Raw genomic sequence first — 24,017 nt, forward strand, 5'->3', positions numbered from 1 at the left:
GGGAGAAAAAAACGTAAACGGCAAGCTAATGAAGGGCATTGAAACGAAATACCAACACAGAACTTGGAATTAATTTGTCGAACGGTTTGCCTACGTGAATCTTTGCAAGAGTCTACGAAATTGAGTGCAGGAAATTGTTCCAAAACGTGCAGGAAAAGAGTGCAGGAAATTGTTCCAAAACGAGCCTGGTCACTACTTCTGTGAAGATCGGTTCGAGTTAGGGAAGAACCAGAATAGAGAATATCTAGAGTTTGTTATTTTTTTTTTTTTTTTTTTTTTTTTTGACACCCCACTTTTCTTTAACTTCTATTTTTGGAAGAAGTGCTCCATCCTTTTTTGGCAAAGCTCTATTGAGGGTACGGCGGTCTTTAATGGTCTTTAGCCTTTAAATTCACAAACATTTAGAAAAAGTGAGGATATGAAAATAAGCACAAAAGAAGAAGCCTTGGCCCTCACCATAGAGAAAACTCTCATCTCTACCTGAACTGAACTGAAATGGTATTTCGTCAGTTTATTATGCTTTCTAAGGGTAGAAAAATAATAATAATAATGGAAACGCATACACACACACACATACACACACACATTTTCAGCCATTGAAAAAGAAAGCGAAAAGACTAAGCAGATATTTTGGCAAATATCCCCGCCAAGCCGTCCTCAACGCTCAACATAGAAAAAAAAATTTAAAAAACACCAAACTTTTGAAGTAAACTCTAACTAGATATCGGAAACATAAAAAAAAACAAGCCAGGACAAATATAAAAAAAAACTATTAGAGATTATTGAAGCCTATCTACTCACCTGATTTTTTTTAATACGATCAAATGATCTTGGTTTAAAATGGGAAGGAATATTAGTATTTCTCTTTGAAAAACTACTTCGAGAATCTAAATTATCGTAAATCGAATTTATAGAAATATCCCCATTACCCCTGCTGAAGACAAGGTGTTTTTATGTATATTTTTAATTTCCATCGCTTCCTTAAAAGTTTGTGGTAAACCATTTATTGAAGAAACTAAACTGCTTCCGTTCAAAATACACTAAAAAACTGAACGTTCAAAATCAGTGCCTAAATAAAGAGACCACCATACCTCTTTTCACAGAAGGAGGGTGGTTTGGCAAGAAATGTAAGTAACAATCATTATGGGTGTGTTTCCTATGCATAGAAAATTCAAGATTAGCCCATGGTCCCAAAGATCTCCAACGTAAATTGAAGACTCGAACCAAAACTCTAAATTCACCAAAAAATTGCTTTAAGAATCATACCCACGGTCCCAAGGGGACAAAATTTCATTAACACATAGCGAACAGAAGGAATGTTTCAATGCAAAAGTATCCAAAGCGGAATCAAACAGTTCATGGTAACGAACTGTAGGTAAGGAGCGACCCGGTCAATAGTAACCGTAACTCTAAAAAACGGAATTTTGATACAAATAGTTACGATTAAGAATCGCATTTTTACGCTGATTCAATACATAAGTTTCATCAAGTTTAGTCCAACCCATCAAGAGTTACGAGCCTGAGAATATTTGCCTTATTTTCGAAAAAAGAGGGAAACCCCTCTTTTTCTGACAAAAGTCATAGAATCTTAATGAAAATCACACCAGCAGATGCAGCGTATCAGAGAACCCTACTGTAGAGGTTTTTCAAGCTCCCATCTGCAAAAAAGTGGAATTTTGTGTTTTTTACCAGAAGAAGGACCACTGATGCGTGTTTATTTGGGTTTTTTTCCAAAGGCGATTATATCGACCCAGTGTCCCTAGAATTTCACGAGAGGGCTCAATCGAACGGGAATCAAAAGTTCTAGTGTCTTTTTTAAGTGACTAAAAATATTGGAGGGCAACTAGGCTCCCTCCCACTCTCATTTCTTTCCCGAAGTCACCGGATCAAAATTTGTAGATAGCCATTTTGTTCAGCATAGTCGAAATATCTAATAACTATGTCTTTGAGGACGACTTAATTCCCACAGTATAATAAATATTATATTTACATATAGCATTGGTTATTGGTAAGTATACAGACGTTCCTGTCCCCTCCTCAATGCCCCACTCTTTACACTAAAGTTTCTAATTGTTTTAAAAAGCAGAGTTGTGAGAAAGCGTCAAACTTCCACGTAAAGAGCGGGTGTTAAGGAGGGGACAGCCTCTTTCATATACGGAATAATTTCTGTTTGTTGAGATTAGTGAGACAAAACGATTCTAAAACGGATCTTATCGTAACTTCTTTTCAAGAAATTTTCAGAAACCTATTTTCGGAAACTTAATATCAAGAAATATTTGTCCTAGAGCACAAGCATAACAAAACTTGCCGAAGAGGCAAGCAAAGGTGAAATATAGCTCCGATTACCGAAGACACTCTCAATTTCATATATATTATTAAATTAACCCCTTTAGATAACGCTTAAAGGGTACTAAATCGTGTCAAACAATTGTAAATTTGCCCTTGCCATCCTCTCCACCCTGGCAACTAAAGGCTACTATTTGAATAATCAAGGACTACAACTCTATAGAAAAAAAAAGAGAAAAATATAAATAGGAAAAATGACGACCATACGCACCACCAGTTATAATATCTATATTCTATGCCATCGATTACGACCCCCTATCCCCACTAAAAAAAAAAATACAGAAACCAGATTCTAACAGTGTCATGGACAACTCAAAATTACGTATACATTTTCTCCATTTCAAACTGAGGACAGACAAAATAGATTAAGATATTTAAGAATAATTTACTATGCTTTTTTAATTACATTTTTATTAATTGTACGGACGACGCTGAGCTGGGTTAAAAACTTTTGTTATGAGGGGTGTTTGACTTCTTCACAGCATTTCTTGTGGCTTGGTTTTAAAAATGCAATTTGAAATAACTTTAATCCATGCAGTAGTCCTCTGACTAGTTTGTGGTTCTGGGGTTTTTGAGGTGGATATTGCATATATTTTGTTTTTCTCTTGAGTCTCTTAAAGCTGTTGTTGTTTGTTGTTTATTGTTGTATGTTGTTTATTTGTTGTTGTTGTTGTTTTTATTATGTATTTGTTTCATTTTTGTTCCTCCCCTGTACTTTTCCTGGCCATAGAGCCTTACAGGAGGAGTCTATGTTGAAGCGTTTTTTTTGTTGTGAATCTATTGAATGAATAAATTGAATGATTGAATTACAAGATTGACAATTTGGCCTACACTCATGTAAACCCTAGTGTATAATTTTAAATATACTATTCACAATATTTTAACGTAGACCATACCATTCAAGAAAAACGGATAAGTCTAATTAAATTTACATATACAAAATCAATTTCAGAGGTTATGTTTTTGTATACTGAATACTCTCCAAGCTACAAACTGTTCAAGCTAAACTATTCAAGCTATAATAAACAATATTTTTGAAGATTGACTTTGGAACCAAAAAACGGCTGCAACCGATATTTTTAGGATTAATTTGATTGATATTAATATTGGCAGCAATACCGCATCCTAGGGGGGGGGGGGTGAGGGGGTTTGATACCACCCAGCACCCCACCCCACCTCCCACGAAATGGTTGTCCGACTTATAGTAACTAAAAATGCATATAAACAATTTTTTCATGCCTTTTTCAAAGTTTGTGTGAGCCCCCCGCTCCGAATAAAAAAATCCTGGATACGCTCTGTCGTAGAAGGGTAGTCAAATTATATATTTTTTGTGCCTTGGGGGGTGTCTTTTAATACCGTTTAGTTCCTTTAAGGACAGGAAATGACTGTCGATAATTTTTTTAATGGTAACAGGACATATGTTGCTGCTATTATCTTTAACCTTTTTTTTTACCTTTCTCAGTTGAATATAAAATTCTTGCTTTGTGGCCCCCCCCCCCCTTCTATCATACCCTCACATTTGAAATTTTTACGTAAAGTTTTCTATTAAATAAATTACAAGTGGAATATTTGGAACACAGACAGGATAGTTTAAAAACTTCTATAGCCACTAACATCTAAAACTTTTAAAAGCCCCCTAAGACATGTATAAAAACAGTAGTATCGATTCTCTGTAAAAGAAAATTGTACCTCGCAAAGGCAACTTAAAAAGGGTTTTCGCCAGGGTTGAAGGCCAGAGCTGAAGTCAGCTGAAGGCCATAGAACCCTTGCACTGGAACAAAATCTAACTGTAGAAATTACAGCCCAAAGGCCTTGAGACCCAGAGTTATAGGACGAAAGAAAATATTTATAAGTGCCATATATAGTGATTAGCATGGAGAGGAGATTCGAAGTAAGTTCGAGGTAAGCATCGAAAGTAGATTTGTTGATTAATTAATTTTTAACCAGATTCTATAAAATTGTATTAATTAATTTAATAAAAAATCAATTAGTTAATTAATTAATATGCCATGAATTAAATTAAAATTACCAAATAAATTCCGTTTATTGAATTCTATTATTTGTCTATTAAAGCTTTTATAAAGAGCTTTCAACCAACTCCAAAGAGTAGTCTTAAATCAAGAATGATCATTGCTTATTGTAAAGAAAATTGTCCTCTGAAAACCAAACCAAATTGTTTGGCCCGGCCCCATGTGGAAAATAAAACAAAAAAACGTCAACACTAAATGATAAACAGTGACATGGTGATTCAAAATAAAATTGCATCAAGAGAAGGATACGAAACACAATTTTTACAAGAATCATTAAAAAGAATAATTTAAATAAATTTTATATCAATAACAAGAGCTAAGAGCTCATATGGCACTTGTGACGAGGCAAAAAGAGCTAAGAGCCAAAAGATGATATGGTATGAGCTCTAACAAAATTCTATGAATCAATAGATTGATTTAAAAGGAAAATAAGAGGCTTAATGCCGGTCAGGATTTAAAATAAGAGCTCTGAGTCACGATGTCCTTCTAAATATCAGAATTCATTAAGATCCGATCACCCACTCGTAAGTTATAAATACCTAATTTTTTCTAATTTTTCCTCTCCCTTATGCCCCCCAGCTGGTCGAATCTGGAAAAACAACTTTATCAAGTCAATTTGTGCAGGTCCCTGACACGCCTACCGATTTTCATCGTCCAAGCACATCCAGAAGAACCTGACTCGCCAAATCACTGAACCTCTGCCCCCAACTCCCCCAAAGAGAACAAATCAAGTACGGTTCCGTCAATCACGTATCAAGGACATTTGCTTATTCTATCCACCAAGCTTCATCCCGATTCCTCCACTCCAAGTGTTTTCCAAGATTTCCCCCTCCAACTCCGCCCATTGTCAAAGATCTGGTCGGGATTTGAAATAAGAGCTCTGAGACACGAATTCCTTCTAAATATCAAATTTCATTAAGATCTGATCACCTATTCATAAGATAAAAAACCCCAATTTTCACGTTTTCCAAGAATTCCGGTTTCCCCCTCCAATTCCCCCAATGTCAGATGATCTAGTCGAAATTTAAAATTAGAGCTTTCAATCACAAGATCCTTCTAAATATTAAATTTCATTAAGATCTGGTCACCCTTTCGTAAGATACAAATACCTCAATTTTCAAAATTCCCCCCCCCCCCCAACTCCACCAAAGAGAGCAGATCCGGTCCGGTTATGTCAGTCACGTATCTGAGACAGGTTTTTATTCTTCCCATCCAGTTTCATCCTGATCTCACCGCTTTAAGTATTTTCTAAGATTTCCGGTCCCACCAACTGCCCCCCCCCCAATGACGCTGGATCCGGTTGAGATTTAAAATAAGAGATCTGAGTTACGAGGTCCTTCAAAATATGAAGTTTCATGAAGATCCGATCACTCCTTCGTAAGTTAAAAATACGTCATTTTTTCAGATTTTTCAGAATTACCCCCTCCCCCTCAATAGAGCGGATCCGTTCCAATTATGTAAATCACGTATCTAACACTTCTGCTTATTTTTCCCACCAATTTTCATCCCGATCCCTCCAATCTAAGCGTTTTCCATGAGTTTAGGTTTCCCCACCCTAAACTCCCCCCAATGTCACCAGATTCGGTCGAAATTTAAAATAAGAGCTTTGAGACACAATATCCTTCTAAATATCAAATTTCATTGAGATCCGATCACCCGTTCGTAAGTTAAAAATACCTCATTTTTTCTAATTTTTCAGAATTATCCTCCCCCCCCCTCAACTACCTCAAAGACAGCGGATAATTTCCGGTTATGTCAATCATGTATCTAGGACTTGTGCTTATTTTCCCCACCAAGTTTCATCCCGGTCCCTCCACTCTAAGTGTTTTCCAAGTTTTAGGTTTCCCCCTCCCAACTCCCCCCCCCCAATGTCACCAGATCCGGTCGAGATTTAAAGTAAGAGCTCTAAGAAACGATATCCTTCTAAATATTAAATTTCATTGAGATCCGATCACCCGTTCGTAAGTTAAAAATACCGCATATTTTCTAATTTTTCAGAATTAACCCCCCCCCTAACTATCCCAAAGAGAGCGGATCCGTTCCGGTTATGTCAATCATGTATCTAGGACTTGTGATTATTTTTCCCACTAAGTTTCATCCCGATCCCTCCACTCTAAGTGTTTTCCAAGATTTTAGGTTCCCCCTCCCAACTCCCCCGCAATGTCAGCAGATCCGGTCGGGATTTAAAATAACGGCTCTACGACACGATATCCTTCCAAACATCAAATTTCATTAGGATCTGATCAACCGTTCGTAAGTTAAAAATACTTCTATTTTTCTATTTTTCCGAATTAAGGGGCCCCCCGCTCCCCCCCCCAGATGGTCAAATCGGGAAAACGACTATTTCTAGTTTAATCTAGTGCAGTCCCTGATACGCCTGCCAAAATTCATCGTCCTAGCTTACCTCGAATTGCCTAAAGTAGCAAAACCGGGACCGACAGACCGACAGAATTTGCGATTGCTATATGTCACTTGGTTAATACCAAGTGCCATAAAAAAAAGTTTTAAATAAACAAGTTTGAAAACAATTTAAGCTAAATTTAAATTAATTAATATAATAATTTATTGAACCTGATCATGAGGATCTTCCAAAAAACTTTCACCCAAACTATGTATTAATCAAATTTTAAATTAATAAATATTTTTATTTATTCATCCTTATTATGAGGAGCACCCAAAAACCTTCCACCCGAGACACAACTCCTAAATTCCCTCTCCAAAACTAAGCATTACACCTGTTGTTAATTATGATAATTATTTATTATGGAGGGAATTAACCTCCAAAAGTCAAACAAGACTTCTTGGACATATGTCGCAAATAGAGAGCCAAAGAACTGGGGCAAAAAAAAAAATATGTCAACACTAAATGATAAATAACGACATGGAGATTCGAGAAAAACAGCATCAAGAAAAGAACGGAAAATATCATTTTTACGAGAGTTCTTCAAAAAAGATATTTATTGCTTCATTATAAGAAGCTTTCAGCCAGGTTCCATTCAAGACGCACCTCTTACATCCCCTCTTCAATATTTAGTATCAAATCTGCTGTTAATTATGATTATTATTATGATTATGATTATATTTATTTATATTTATATTATGATTATATGTTAATTATGATTATTATTTATCATGGAGACAATTGCCCTGTGAAAGCCGAATTAGCCTCCATAGGCATAGAGAACCAAAGCTCTGGGAAAAAAGGTCAAAATAAAAATATAAATAATGACAAATAAATCCAATGAAACCAACCTTCACGATAATACTGCAAGATAGTAATTTTTCAGTCTGCTCTGAGGGACTTCAAAGAGCCTCTTCCCAAAACGCGTCTCCTTCACCCCCCACCCCTCAAAGCTTATTATCATATCAATTGTTAATTATGACCAAAATTTGTTTTTCTTTCAAAAAAAAAAGTTGCCCACCTGATCCACATGCGCACGACAGTGGCATCAATTAGGGGTAGGGCGTATTTACCCCCAAGATTCCCGATATATTTTGACAAATACGCCATTTGGTACCTTCATTGAGCACAGCTTTTTTGATATTTTCATTAAAAAGATGGGAAAAAATTCCTTCCCCTCGATTTAGAAAAATATATTTCTGTTCCCTCCCTATGCTTCTGTGAATTGACGCCACTAGTACCTCACCCTAGGGACCATAGATTCAAGTCAAAAAGATGAGAGCGAAAAATGTCACAATTAAATGATAGATAATGATAAACCTTGCCTATCAGTGAGATTTGTATTCTCATTCGATCCTTTTATATTTTCCTTGTTATCAAACGAAGATCGATTCGAATTGGGCGAGGAACCACCAAAATGATTTTCGTTGATGAACAACTCCTCGCTTTTTCTCTTCTCAATAAATCGCTTCAGGATCTCGTAATTCGCCGGAAAAAACACCCTCGGACATCGATTCCTTTCAAAGCTGAAAGAAGAAATGACGATAGTAAGTAAGCTTGTTTACACTGTCTGGGAGATATTTTTTATCAAGAAGAAAATTGTGATATTCAATTAACTCTCTAGGTGATCTCAAGGACGAGTTTATAAAGAATGTAGAGACAGAATATCCAACAACTCTTTCATGAATAAAGAAGAAAAAAATTGAGTTCAAGTTCATTTTATTTTTGAAAAGAATGGAGTCAAATTTATTAGGCCTAAGGAGAGAAAATATTCTAAATAACAGACCTAAGAAAACGTATTCAAATAATAATATTGTGAAAGTAAAAGCGAGACACAATAAAAGTAAATAATGGGAAATTAAGCATTAATATTAACTCTCAGATAAGTGACAAAAGATAAAATAATAATAAAAGAAGACAATTAAAATAGAATAAAAACTGAACTAAACAAGAGCTAAGAGCTCATATGGCACTTGTGACGAGGCGAGAAGAGCTAAGAGCCAAGAGTTCATATGGTATGAGCTCTAACAAAATTCTATGAATCAATAGATTGATTTAAAAAGCATAGGAGGCTTAATGCCGGTCAAGATTTAAAATAAGAGCTCTGAGTCACATAGTCCTTCTAAATATCAAAATTCATTAAGATCCGATCACCCACTCGTAAGTTATAAATCCCTAATTTTTTCTAATTTTTCCTCTCCCTTTTGTCCCCCAGATGGTCGAATGCGGGAAAACGACTTTATCAAGTCAAATTGTGCAGCTCCCTGACACGCCTACCAATTTTCATCGCCCTAGCACGTCCAGAAGCACCGAACTCGCCAAATCACTGAACCCCTCCCCCCAACTCCACCAAAGAGAGCGAATCCAGTACGATTCTGTCAATCACGTATCAAGGACATTTGTTTATTCTATCCACCAAACTTCATCCCGATTCCTACACTCCAAGTGTTTTTCAAAGATTTCCCCCTCCAACTCCCCCCACTGTCAAAAGATCTGGTCGGGATTTGAAATAAGAGCTCTGAGACATGAATTCCTTCTAAAAATCAAATTTCATTACGATCCGATCATCTATTCGTAAGATAAAAATACCCCAATTTTCATGTTTTTCAAGAATTCTGGTTTCCCCTTCCAACTCCCCCGAATGTCACAGGATCTGGTCGGAATTTGAAATTACAACTTTAAAGCACAAGATCCTTCTAAATATCAAATTTTATTAAGATCTGGTCACCCTTTCGTAAGTTACAAATACCTCAATTTTCAAAATTACCCCCCCTCCAATTCCACCAAAGAGAGCAGATCCGGTCCAGTTATGTCAGTCACGTATCTTAGACAGGTTTCTATTCTTCCCATCCAGTTTCATCCTGATCTCATCGTTTTAAGTATTTTATAAGATTTCCGGTCCCCCCCAACTGCCCCCCCCCCAATAACGCTTGATCCGGTTGAGCTTTAAAATAAGATATCTGAGTTACGAGGTCCTTCTAAATATGAAGTTTCATGAAGATCCGATCACTCCTTCGTAAGTTAATAATACGTCATTTTTTCTTATTTTTCAGAATTCCCCCCCCCTCCCAATTGAGCGGATCCGTTCCAATTATGTAAATCACGTATGCAAGACTTCTGCTTATTTTTCCAACCAAGTTTCATCCCAATCCCTCCAATCTAAGCGTTTTCCATCATTTTAGGTTTCCCCACCTCAAACTTCCCCCAATGTCACCAGATCCGGTCAGGATTTAAAATAAGAGCTTCGGGACACGATATCCTTCTAAATATCAAATTTCATGGAGATCCAATCACCCGTTCGTAAATTAAAAATACCTCATTTTTTCTAATTTTTCAGAATTAACCCCCCCCCCAACTACCTCAAAGAGAGCGGATCCGTTCTGGTTATGTCAATCATGTATCTAGGACTCGTGTTTTTTCCCACCAAGTTTCATCCCGATCCCACCACTTTAAGTGTTTTCCAAGTTTTAGGTTTACCCCTCCCAACTCCCCCCCGCCGTTGTCACCAGATCCGGTCGGGCTTAAAATAAGAGCTCTGAGCCACGATATCCTTCTAAATATCAAATTTCATTAAGATCCGATCACCCGTTGGTAAGTTAAAAATACCTCATTTTTTTAATTTTTCAGAAATACCCCCCCCCCCAACTACCCCAAAGAGAGCGGATCCGTTCCGTTTATGTCAATCATCTATCTAGGACTTGTGTTTATTTTTCCCACCATGTTTAATCCCGATCCCTCCACTCTAAGTGTTTTCCAAGTTTTAGGTTTCCCCCTCCCAACTCCCCGCCCCCGTCACCAGATCCGGTCGGGATTTAAAATAAGAGCTCTAAGACACGATATCCTTCTAAACATTAAATTTCATTGAGATCCGATCACCCGTTCGTAAGTTGAAAATACCTCATTTTTTCTAATTTTTAAGACTTACTCCCCCCCCAACTACCCCAAAGAGGGCGAATCAGTTCCGATTATGTCAATCATGCATCTGGGACTTGCGCTTATTTTTCCCATCAAGTTTCATCCCGATCCCTCCACTCTAAGTGTTTTCCAAGATTTTAGGTCCCCCTCCAACTCCCCCCAATGTCATCATATCCGGTCGGGATTTAAAATAAGAGCTCTGAGACACAATATCATCCCAAACATCAAATTTCATTAAGATCCAATCACCCGCTCATAAGTTAAAAATACTTCATTTTTTCTATTTTTTGCGAATTAACCGGCCCCCACTCCCCCCAGATAGTCAAATCGGGAAAACGACTATTTCTAATTCAATCTGGTCCGGTCCCTGATACGCTTGCCAAATTTCATCGTCCTAGCTTACCTGGAAGTGCCTAAGGTAGCAAAGTCGGGACCGACAGACAGACCGACAGACAGACAGACCGACAGAATTGGCGGTTGCTGTATGTCACTTGTTTAATACCAAGTGCCATAAAAAGGTTGATCAATGACTCAGATTTATACACCAAAATCGATCTTTCCCTTAATAGTGATAAATGTGAGTATCTTTCGTTCAAATTTTCATCCCCTCTTAGACCTACAAGTTCTAAAAATTTCTCTATCACTCATGTAGATTCGATGCGGTGGTTTTCGTGAGCTTGCCGTCCGGGACGCTAGAACGATGATCTAGATTGGCTACTCTAAAGTTGTAGCCAATCGAGGGAAACATAATTGTATTGCCCTTGGAAAGCTTTATTCTACATTTTCAGACCAATCTGTTCTTTTCCTTTCTGGGATTAACCCTATTTTTAGGGAAAAGGATATTAGTGATATTCGAGTGTCTTATTTCCCCTTCTGCAAATTTTTTCTCTTTGTTATAGGAATCAAAAGATAGTAAATAAGTTCTACCATCCAAATATTACTGAAAAGCTGACCGATTTACGCGGAAAGCTTTCGGAAACGGCGCATCGGCATTTGTCGCTTCATCACGGTTTGACGCGTTTGTTTTATTAATCTTATTCTTTAATTTTGTTACTGATTAAAGTTATTGCTGATTAGTGTTGTTGTTAATTTTCACTTTTTTTTTATTTTCTTCTGCTAAAGTGTTTACTCCACTATTAATCTTGTGACGTAAATGGGTTATAATTAAGTAAATATGAAAGAAATATTCGAAACCAGAGCGTTTTAACTGGTTAACCGCTACTACCAAAAAAATGAATAGATTTATATGTTTGTGTAGTTTTCCACTCAAAGGAATACACACTTACAAGCTTATAAGGTTATTCTATATTACACTTCTTATTCTATATTCTTATTCTCATTATTCTTTTATTTTCATTCTATATTACGCTTACACACTTATTCTTTTCCTGATTCTTCACTCACGATTATTTTTTAAACTTGTCGCCCGGTACTACCAAGTAAGTGCTACTACCTGCATAGAACGCAGCTACTGCCATGCATTTTTTGCGAATATATTTTGCATACATTTGCGAATACGCTATACGTTTTTGGTTTTATTTTTTGGTTTAAGTTTTTTACTGTTTTAAAAAGTAAAGTTAAGAGAAAGAGTCAAACTTTAGCGCAAAGTGCGGGGCGTTGAGGAGGAAAAGCCCCTTTCATATACGGAGTAATTTCTGTTCGTTTTAAGTTTTAATGTCGCTCCTTACTTTCATTTAAAAAAAACTTGTTTTTATTATTTCTGGACGTTTTTGAATTAGTGCATGGTTTGATCTTGGCTCTCCGCATATAAATAATCAAAACGAAATTTGCATATTAAATTTTTGGGGCTAAATGGGTTTTTCATAGTTTTAATCGGAAGATTTTGAGAAAAAAGGAGCGAAGGAGCAGGCCAAGTTGCCCTCCAATTTTTTGATTACTTAAAAAGGCAACTATAACTTATAATTTTTACAAACGTTTTCGTAAGTAAAAAATAAACGTAACTTACGAATTAAATTACGTAGCGAACTTCAGTATTTGTATGTTTTTATTGCGTACTAGGTGGCGCTTCGCGCCACCCCAACACCTAAAGGGTGGGGGCGCTTTGCGCCCACCCCCCAGCCCCCCCGCGCGCTTAAGTCGTTACGCGCCATATTAGTTACGCGCAATTGTAGTTGTGTCCCTATGTCCCACCTGTGAATATATATATATATGTATATATATATATATATATATATATATATATATATATATATATGTTTTTAACTACGTAAAACTTGCGAATATACAACATTCTTCGCTGTCCCATTGTCTGTGCATATAAATAGATTGTCAGGTTTACCGAATCTTGAACATGCAACATATAATGGTCCATGGGAAAACAATCCGTATTCAGATCTATACCTCATGATTCTAATGATTGCCCTTGAGCTTTGTTGATGGTGATTGCTAATCGACCATTCCCTGTGTCGCCGTCGTCATTTATATATCCCCCTGTGCCCCCCGGCGTCCCCGTTGTAGTTGTGTCCCTGTGTCCCGGTCGTAATTTATATTCCCTGTGTCCCGGTCGTCATTCGTGTCCCGGTGTCCCAGTCTGTGATTTCTCTTTGAGTGTCCCGGGCGTCATTTATATTCCTTGTGTCCCGGTGTCCCGGTCGTCATTTGTGTCCCGGTGTCCCGGTTTGTATATACATTCGTTTTTGAATTGGTCTTTTTTTTTAGTTTTTTACCTTTTTTTAGTTTTTTTAGTTTTTAGTTTTTTTAGTTTTTTTTTCTTTTTAGTTTTTTTTTATTTTTATTTTTTTTTTTTTAGTTTTGTTTTTCTCCTTTATTTTTCATTTTTTTCCTTTTTTTATTTTTTTTTCTTTTTTAGTTTTTTTAGTTTTTTAGCTTTTTTATTTTTTTATTAGTTTTTAGTTTTTTTTTCTTTTTAGTTTTTTTTGTAGTTTTTACCTTTTTTTTAGTTTTTTTTCGTGTTTTTTTACTTGTGTCCTGTTCGTCATTTATACTCCCTGTGTCCCGGTCGTCAGTTGTGTCCCGGTGCTTTGTTGATGGTGATTGCTAATCGAACATTCCTTGTGTCCCGGTTGCTTTCTCTTTGAGTGTCCCGGTCGTCATTTATATTCCCTATGTGCCGGTATCCCGGTCGTCATTTGTGTCCCGATGTCCCGGTCTGTAATTTCGTCAGTCGAAAACATGACGTCAGTCGACACACAAACATGACGTCACTCGACAGACACACACACACACACACAGACAACTTATTTTTATATATATAGATATGAGGGGGCTCACCCCTCGTCGATAACTCGCTCTTTACATTAAAGCTTAAATTTTGTCCCAATTCCTTAAGAATGACCCTGAATCACAAAGGCTGTAGAATAATTAGTTGAAATTACTTAAAATACTTTAGCGTAAAGAGCGAGGTATTACGAAGAGGTAAACCCCTCATATGCGTAATGATGACTGTTCGTTTTAAGTTTTAATGCTGCTTCTCACTTTCAGTAGAAAAAATTTTTCATATATATTTTTTCATTTTTTTTAAATAATGCTAGAAAATCCTGCGCCCCTCCATTGAAAGTTTATTCCTCCATGAGAAGTTCCTCCATGGAAAGATCCTCCCCAGTAACCCTCCCCCTCAAATATCTCCCCCAAACCAAAATAATCCCCCTGAAAACATCTGTACACTTACCAGTAACCATTACTATATGTAAACACAGGTCAAAGCTTGTAACTTGAAACCCCTCCCACGGGGACTGCGGGGGAGTAAGTCGTCCCAAAAGACATGGTTATTGGGTTACTCGACTATGGTGAATAAAATCACTATCTCAGAATTTTGATCCGGTGACTTTGGGGGAAGATGAGCGTGGGAGGGGGCCTAGGTGCCCTCCAATTTATTTGGCCACTTAAAAAGGGCACTAGAACTTTTAATTTCCGTTAGAATGAGCCCTTTTGCGACATTATAGGACCACTGAGTCGATACGATCACCCCTGGGTAAAACAAAAACAAATTCTGGCAAAAAATGCGAAATTCCATATTTTTGTATATTGGGGCTTGAAACTTCTACAATACGGTTCTCTGAAAAAAAAGTACGCTGAATCATATAAGATCATATGACTTTTAGGGGGTGTTTCCCCCTATTTTCTAAAATGAGGCAAATTTTTCCGGCTCGTAACTTTTGATGGGTAAGACTAATCTTGATGAAACTTATATATTTAAAATCAGCTTTAAAATCCATTTTTTAGAGTTTCGGTCGCTCCGAAATTGAGCCTGGTCGCTCCTTACTACAGTTCGTTACCACGAACTGTTTGAAAATGTGGAATTTTGTATTTTCTGTCAGAAGGCAGATCAAGGGTGCGTGTTTATTTTATTTTTTTTTTTCAGGGGTGATCGTATCGACCCAGTGGTCCTAGAATGTTGCGAGAGGGCACATTCTAACGGAGATGAAAAGTTCTAGTGCCCTTTTTAAGTGACCAAAAATCGGAGGACACCTTGGACCCCGTGCCACGCTAATTATTTTCCCAAAGTCACCGGATCAAAGTTCTGAGATAGCCATTTTATTCAGCGTAGTCGAAAACCCTTATAACTATGCCTTTTGGGACGACTTACTCCCCCACAGTCCCCATGGGAGGGGCTACAAGTTACAAACACTGACCAGTGCTCACATATGGTGATGGTTATTGGGAAGTGTACAGACGTTTTCAGGGGCGTTTTCATTTGGTTGGGGGCAGGGATTGAGAAGAGGGGGCTATGTTGGGGGAACTTTTCATGAAGGAATTTGTCATGGGGGAAGAAAAATTCCAAGAAGAGAGCGCAGGATTTTCTAGCATTATTTAAAAAAACAATGAAAAAATAAATATGACAAAGTTTTTTCAACTGAAAGGAACAGAATATTTCTGTTATTATTTTCCTGTAAATATTCCGTGATAATTTCTGTTAAAAGGAACAGAAATTATTACGCATATGAGGATCTCACCTCCTTCTAATACCTCGCTCTTTACGCTAAAGTATTTTTAGAAATTTCAACTATTTATTCTACGGCTTTTGTGATTCAGGGGACATTCTTAAGAAATGGGGACAAAATTTGAGCTTTAGCGTGAAGAGCGAGGTACTGACAAGGGGGTGAACCCCCTCATATATGTAATAAAAATATGAGAATACAGAAGTTCGTTACGTAAGCTAATTTGTAAGTCACGTATATCTTTAACTAATAAAAATTTATTTTTACTAATAATTTTACTAATAAAAACATTCATAAAAAATTAGAAGTTCTAGTTGCCTTTTTAAGTAACCAAAAAATCGGAGGGCAGCTAGACCTCCATCTCCGCTCCTTTTTTTTTTCTCAAAATCATTCGATCAAAACTATGAGAAAGCCATTTAGCCAGAAAAAAAAATAAATAGGCAAATTTCGTCTTAATTATTCATCTGCGGAGAGCATAAATCAAAACATGCATTGATTCAAAAACGGTTAGAAATTAAATTAAATAAAAACAAGTGTTTTTTAACTTAAAGTAAGGAGTGACATTAAAACATGAAACGAACAGAAATTACTTCATATATGAAAGGGGCTGCTTCCTCATCAACGCCCCACTCTTCACGCTAAAGTCCGACTCTTTCTCTTAACTCTATTTTTAAAACAGTAAAAAACTTTAGCGTAAAGAGCGGGGCGTTCACGATGAAGCAGTCCCTATCATATACGAAGTAATTTCTGTTTGTTTTAAGTTTTAATGTCACTCCTTACTTTCATTTATTTATTTTTTCAATTTAATTCGTAAGAAAACTCTGGTTTTCTAAGAATCCTCGGAGAAAGCTTTCAACTAATTTTGGTGTTTAGTTTCGAATTAATCAACTGAGGTATTTTAAATAGCCTATCCCTAGGAAAAAAAGTGGAAAAAACAATAAATTTTAAAATGCACTCTATGCATGCCGTCACAGTTGCATATACATGGGCATTTTGTACTTGAGAATGATAGTGCTCTTTTGCTCATTTGCTCTTCTCCCTTGGTTGGTAACCAAGCCTTGCAAGACGCAGCCAAATATATTACTATTTCTCGGCTGAAGCATCTCACCAAAGGAAGCTGTCAATCAAAACCTTTGACAAGACTTGATAATTGGTGCTATTTGAAGTTTTGACAATGGACGGTCTCTAGAGAATTAAAAGACAGAAGGCTAACCAAACTTCAATTTTGAAGCTCGATGTTTTGAAGTTCACTTAATCACGGCCTTAACGGTTTTCCTTGCGGATGAGAAATCATGCGGGGGAGTGACCCATTCAACCCTATGTATATTACAAGATAAAAGCTATTTCTTCTACAATTGAAAAATACGGCTCTTTATAACAATTGGGATTTTAAACGTGACAATTACCTCCTGTTAACAGAAATATTTTTCTCTTATTATTTTGACTATTAGAAAACGACATATTTGATTAAATCTCCCCTGGACATTTAATATCAAAGCCAATAATTCAAAAGTTTGTTTGTTCTAAGCATTACTGAATTTCACAAGCTAGAATTAAATTAATAAAATAGCTTAACTTAGAGAGGAGAAATACCGTTACTTATTGATTTTCGTTTCCAAAGCTAAACGAAGAAATAAAGATGTGAAATAGAAGCTTATTTAGTTTCTTTGTGAGAGATTTGTTATCAAAGAAGCAAATTATAATACTCAACGACCTAAACAGGTGTTTTCAAGGATTTGGCGCTAGAAAATGAAGAAAAAAATTTTTAGCTTCCAAAAAAGAAAGATTGCTCACAAATCAAACTTAACTTTGAATTGCAGTAAATGAAACAAAGTTACAATCTTGTTTGAACATTTTTAATGCTTTCCATACAAACTTTCAATACGAAAACACAGTTTAAACTAAACTCGGCGTTAGAAAATGGAGAAAAAGGGAGATTTCAAGGATTTGGTGTTAGAAAATGAAGAAAAGAAAGTTTTTCAGTTTTCAAAAAGGATAATTGCTTTACATTTTAAAATTCAATTGATATTTCAATAAATGTATCAAAAGTTAAAATCTTGTTTGAACGATTTTTAACGTTGTCCAAACAAATTTTCAAACAAAACTAACAGAACTATAGAGGCAGGGGGAGGGGCATACAATTTATAAAGAACAGTTTCTATACAAAACAAGTACGTTTTAGAGTAATTTTTCCTTGACTTGTCATTATGGTACAACTTCCTCAAATCTCTTTTATGCTTCGCAATTTTTTCTCACAAAAAATTTCTTAAAAGTAGACATGTAGCGGCAATAGTTGAAAGTACTGAATAGATACCCTAAGACATCAACGTCTTTCAAAGCTTAAACAAGCAATGAAAATATTATGTAGATGATTCTTTTCTCCAGGAGATATCTTAACATGCTAAAGGTGGTGATGATGAATCTAATTGTTTTAATTGGACACTCACGCTACCATATACATTTAGACAAATTACGAAAAATCAGTAATTTTGTCGAAGAAAAAGACCTCCACATACGGTTATGCCGCCATTAGTAGGAGAGTGGCAAACTAAAAAAGGAACAGGGATCAGGGTGGATCAAGAAGGGCCTTAGGTCCCCCAAATATTTTTCTGACGCCCTCATTCGTATTCCGTTCTTTTTTTACTCTTTTTTTAAGTAAACTTGTCAATTTCATCAATTATTCATAGCTGATTTACCCAATTAACAACACAAAGCAAAGCTTTCCTGTGAATATAAAGACCAAAGGTGAAACTTAAAAGGAACAAAAATTATTTATCTTTACCCGGTTCAGTATATCTGCAAAATTGGCATAAAAATCTTAGATTGCTGCAAAGATTTTTCTACGAACATGGAACTTTCCACTATTATACGAAAATAGAGATAAATGTTACAGATGAAAGTTTTTCTTTGTGTTAAATGTTCGATAAACGTTCCGTAGCACAGTTATAGCTATTTATCTATTCACAATGACAGATTGAAAAGTAGCTTTGTAGCTAGAAGTCCAAAATGGATAAAAATAAAAATCTGGACACGAGCATAGAATGGATAAGAGACGAAGACTGATAGCTGACTGTGCAAGGGGATCGAAGGATATTTTCGGATATTTTGGTAAAATATCTGAAAATACACGGAAATCGAAAGGTAAGTTTTGACTTATAATAAACCCCCTTCCACCCTCAAAAAATCCTTATTTTTAGTTCTGTGACTAATTAAATAGCGAATGGGAAATGCATCTATCTGTTTATTTTAACTATATAGCTAATTTGGCTGGAATTAGATGAATGAAAGAGTTAAAGCACTTTCGGCCAGGAACAGATCCACGGGGTCGGAGGGGGCGACCCTCCATCCCCAAAACACTTCTGACACACTTATTCCGTTCTTTTTCCTTTTTTTATCGTTTTAAAAGGAACATTTTTAATTTAGTGTCTATCTCGAGTCACATCGGCGCCCTTGGTCCAGTGGCCCCCGCGCCCAAGATTTTGCTCTTGATCTGTTAGAGGTTCAGACATGAAACTGCTCGCACAATCAGGTTACCAATCATTTCGTCATACAATTATAAGATAAACCTCGTTTTCAGGAAAAAATTAATCATATAATTTAACTTGCTTGCTATATCTTCATCTTCAGATTGTTTTCATTTTATCTTTTTTTGGAAAATTTTTTTATTCTCTTTCTTAAGAGCCCGTCGATTTAGGGTAAGGTTTCTGGGCGTCAATGGTGGGGATATGATAAGGCAACTTACAACATTAATTTATGTTAAGAAGTAATTTTTTTTACTGCCCCTACCTACTCCCCACTCAAAAAAATCCTTCTATCTATTATTTTAACTATATAGCTAATTTGGTCGAAATTAGACGAATGAAGGAGTTAAAAGCAATATAAGCCACAAATACATCCATGGGGTCGGAGGGGCGACCCTCCCCCCAAGACACTACTGGCACACTTATTCCGTTCTTTTTCCTTTTTTAAATCTTTTTAAAATAAACTTGTTAATTTGGTGGCCACCTCGAGTCAAATTGGCGCCCTTGGTCCAGTGGCCTCCGCGCCCAAGATTTTGCTCTTGATCTGTTAGAGATTCAGACATGAAACTGCTCGCACGATCAGTTTAAGAATCATTTCTTCATAAAATTATAAGGTAAACCTCGTTTTCAGGAAAAATTAATCATATAATTTAACTTGCTTGCTAGATCTTTATCTTCAGATTGTGTTTTCTTTTTATCTTTTTTTGGCAGATTTTTTTATTCTTTTTCTTAAGAGCCCGTAGATTTAAGGTACGATTTCCGGGCGTCAATGATGGGGATATGATAAGGCACCTTACAACATTAATTTATGTTAAGGAGTAATTTTTTAAACTGCCCCTACCCACTCCCCACTCAAAAAAATCCTTCTATCTATTATTTTAACTATATAGCTAATTTGGTTGAAATTAGATGAATGAAGGAGTTAAAAGAAATTTGGGCCACGAATAGATCCTTGGGGTCGGAGGGGGCTACCCTCCCCCAAGACACTTCTGGCACCCTTATTCCTTTCTTTTTTTTCATTTTTAACCCTTTTTAAAATAAACCTATGAAGATGGTGCCCACCTTGAGTCACATTAGCGCCCTTGGTCCAGTGCCCCGCCCCTCCCCCCATATTTTTTATAGATCCCCCTGACGTGGATCAACAAAAACTAAGCGAAAACAACATGGCATGAAATAGCTTAAGAAGGTATTGCTTTCCTTTGAAAATGCATTTGTCTTTTGGAACATGTCATTAATGGTGGAATTTTTACGGACGAAAGGAAAACTTGGAAAGGAAAACTTGAATGATAGAATCAATCACCCAAGTTGTCTTGACATACTCCTGGCATGCTATTTTGATAAATTGGATACATTTAGTGTCTTCACCGAGGGTATTGATAACTTGTCAACCGAGTTCACCGAGAAACTAGAACCATTGTTGTAGAGACGAAAGCCGCAAAATTATCTTTTTAGCATCCCCCTATTCCTAACCAATTCAAAATTGGAGGTCCAGTTACCTTCTCAGATTCCTCGAAGTCCAAAGATATTGTATATATGCTATTTCCACAGCCTGGGTAAACATATTGTCTTTTTATTTTCCTTGCTACTTCATCATGAATAAACTCGATGTTCTAGAGGGGCTAATGGCGCAAAAACTTTCAGGTCCATAGAGGACAACAAGTTTTTCAGTCCCCTTATCCGCTTTCCTCAAACATTAAATTTAACCATCCCCCCTTCCGAAGAAAAGAAGTTGTAACTCGGTCCCAAAACCCGGTCCGGTAATATTTCAGATATGCTATTTTGATATACCTTTCGATATTCCCCCCCCCAGCGAGAATTCGATATTTGTCTGAACCTCGACGCTTCCACAAAGTTCCAAACTGGTCCCCAAAGCCGTTCTCAAGATACTATGCTGATGCACGATCTTTCGTCTTATATACTGTCTTTCGATTTACCTTACTGCTTCACCGTGAGTAGATTTTAAGTTCAACACGGGTTAACTGAGAATATACTATTAGGTGGAATGAAGGAACACATGTCATTGACCTCTGAACTCCCTAAAAAAAAGAAGTTACCTAGCCTCATCTTTCCCCCCGACTCTCAGAAAGCTTCAAATCCATCCCACAAGCCGTTTCTGAGGTCTTGCATATGTTATTTCAATAACCTGGCACATTTAATGTCCTTCAAATTACCCGTCCCCCTACAAAACAAGTCAAAATTCAGTACCCAAATAGCCCCCAACTCCCTCTGAAAGTTCATGCTCGATCGTCAAAGCCGTTCCTGATATATTGGGACACAATCTATTTTCATACCCGGAGTCCACATAGTGTTCTTCGATTTGAATTACTACTTCTCCAGGAATATACTTCAGCCCTAAATGGACATATGGTAACATAAAATTTTAGGAGGATTGGAGAAAAAAATGTATATGTCATACTAAGCTCCTCCTTACCTCAAATCAAAGTTTGAGGTCCCCCTATACTCCTTGAAAGTTTCGGTTTGTTCCCCCAAGGTGTTCAGAATGTACTGTAGATGAGCTATTTTGGTACCTGATGACACGTAGTGTTTTTTATTTACATCATTTCTTAACCATGAACATATTCTAAGTTCCAGAAGGTCTTTTAGTGCAAACATGTTTAGATGAATCAGAGACAAAGAATTTTTAGCCTCTCTCCCAAACCATAATTTGGAGCTCCCTTGTCCCTTTAATTCTCCCAAGACTACCTGAAAGTTCCAACTCCATCCGCCAATTCATTCCTGAGATATTGCAGATTAGGTATTCTGATAATAAGTAAACAAACAGTGTCTTTCAATTTACCTCTGCCTCTCTCCAAAGCCAAAATTCAAGGCCTGCTTCCCTTCCTTCAAACACGTCCTGAAAGTTCCCCAAGGTCTTTTCTGAAACACAACATATAACATAATACGAAAACTCGTGCGCACGGTGTGATTTACTCTGGTAAGCATGTTGTTTTAGCAACATATACTAAAGGAAACTGAATAGAATATTTGCCTAGCAAACGATCACAAATAGTTTCAAGCATATCTAACAGCTAACAACAGGCATGCCCCCCTTTTTTGTTAAAACTCAATTTTTGGACAAAAGGTAATTCACCTCCTTTAAGGCCACTGTCTCTGGGAATGTAGAAGAGCTCTAGACCCCAAAGTCATACTTGGCAGACCTTTCGACAATACTGAATAAAATGACTATCTAAAAACTTCGACCCGATGACATGGGCATTAAAGGAATGTCTGAGGACATAACAGGCACGGAAGGGGAATGACTGACCTCCAATCGTTTTCAGCCCTTAGAAACATCAATTGAACTTTTAATTTCAAAAATGATTTCCCTCTCAAGGATCTATTACCATGCCTTCTGCACAAAGTGTTAAAAAAACAAGACATGCAAGTCATTGCTCTTTACTAGGTCACCGCTAGAGTGTTGCCTACGATTTACATGACGAAATTCCTAAGAACTATCAATGCAATAACAATGGTTAAAACAATGGCTAGAATAAGTTTCTGTGGGCACCAGTTTCCTACGAAGCTAAAAGGAGCAAAGGGAACGTTAAATAGATCTTTATTTTCTATAAAAAAAGATTTCTAAAAGAAATTTCTAACGGGAATTACAATATCCAAGTACAACCATTTAATATCAACAGCCAAATGTACTGAAAAAACACTCTAGGAGACCATTTTTTTTTAAAGCTAAACGAAAAAATAAGGATATGAAACAGATAGTAGTTATCTCTAGGATAGATCTTTCATTGGAGAAGAAAACAGCGATACTCAATTAACTATTTAGATGGCTTCAACGGATCGGTTGCACAGCCTATGAAGAAAAATATTCAACCATTTCCGTTATTTTAATGATTATTTCTAAGAAAAATATTTCGAAAAAACAAAGAGATCTTTTAAAAAAAAGAGTTCCCTGATAAAATATAAGACGATCAGAAATAAAGTCATATTTACAAATAATTCAAAAACTCAGATACACATAGAGTCTTTTCATTTACTTAGGTACGCGTCCTGTCTCCAGGGTATACTCATAGGAAAACCTCAAAATCTTTACTCAGCAAACGATTCCTAAGAACTCCTCATTGATTAGACTGCCGATACTAAATTTTCTACTAAGAACTAAGAACTCAACTAACGGCCACTTTTTCTACTAAAAAATATCTGTGAACAACGGGAAATTAAAAAAAATTAGGACCATTTTCCTCGGGGTTGTGGGCGTGATATCAAATCTAGAGACATGATTGTTCAGCCTTTCGACGCTTTTTGAACAGAATGGCTATCTTAAGGTTTTGATCCGACACCACGAGGGCTAAGGAGAGGGGCGGGTAGCAGAAAAGGGATTAGAGGAGGGTTGGTGCCTCTTCAATAAAGTTGAGCATAAAAAAGGCACTATGACTTTTAATTTTAATTTTAAAAATCAGGAATAAAATATGCCTTTTCTGACCATTTGTTTTACCTCATTTTAGGAAGAACCAGCATTTTGATTTTAGCTTTTCTTTTAAAGTGAGGCCCTCTTACCCTAACAATTTGAAGACGTAAGATTCGATCTGACCGAAATTTTTCTTTCCTTTTATTTATTTTTTATTCTTAAAATTTTTTTGTGGGGAGAGAGGACATGTCCCAAAACCATTTTATCGTACGTTAAATTCCTCTTGGCCAAAAGACTAACAAAACGCTTTTGTTGATAAAATTTTTTCCAAACTTACCCATATTTATTACCAAGGGGCAAGAACTGGATTTGTCTTTACCGTCAGCCAGTTTTCCCCTTTTTGGTGACACATTTCTAAGTGAAGATACATAAAGGTTCCATACAAATTAAATAAAAAAAAAAATTATTTTAGCTGAAGTAAGGAGCGACATTAAAACTTAAAACAAACAAAATTAGTCTGTA

At 36.5% G+C, this 24,017-nt stretch overlaps 1 protein-coding gene across 1 annotated transcript in view; it reads right to left on the bottom strand.

The window, feature by feature from the left end:
- LOC136040585 (nuclear receptor coactivator 7-like) overlaps window positions 1–24,017 on the bottom strand; it is a 254,488-nt gene that overhangs the window by 128,743 nt on the left and 101,728 nt on the right. Inside the window, exon 6 of the mRNA XM_065724830.1 lies at window positions 8,103–8,303. Coding sequence (XP_065580902.1) covers window positions 8,103–8,303 — 201 coding nt within the window. The remainder of the gene's footprint in view (window positions 1–8,102; window positions 8,304–24,017) is intronic.

This window comes from Artemia franciscana, chromosome 21 (genome assembly GCF_032884065.1).
Source record: "Artemia franciscana chromosome 21, ASM3288406v1, whole genome shotgun sequence".
Taxonomy (NCBI): Eukaryota; Metazoa; Arthropoda; class Branchiopoda; order Anostraca; family Artemiidae; genus Artemia; species Artemia franciscana.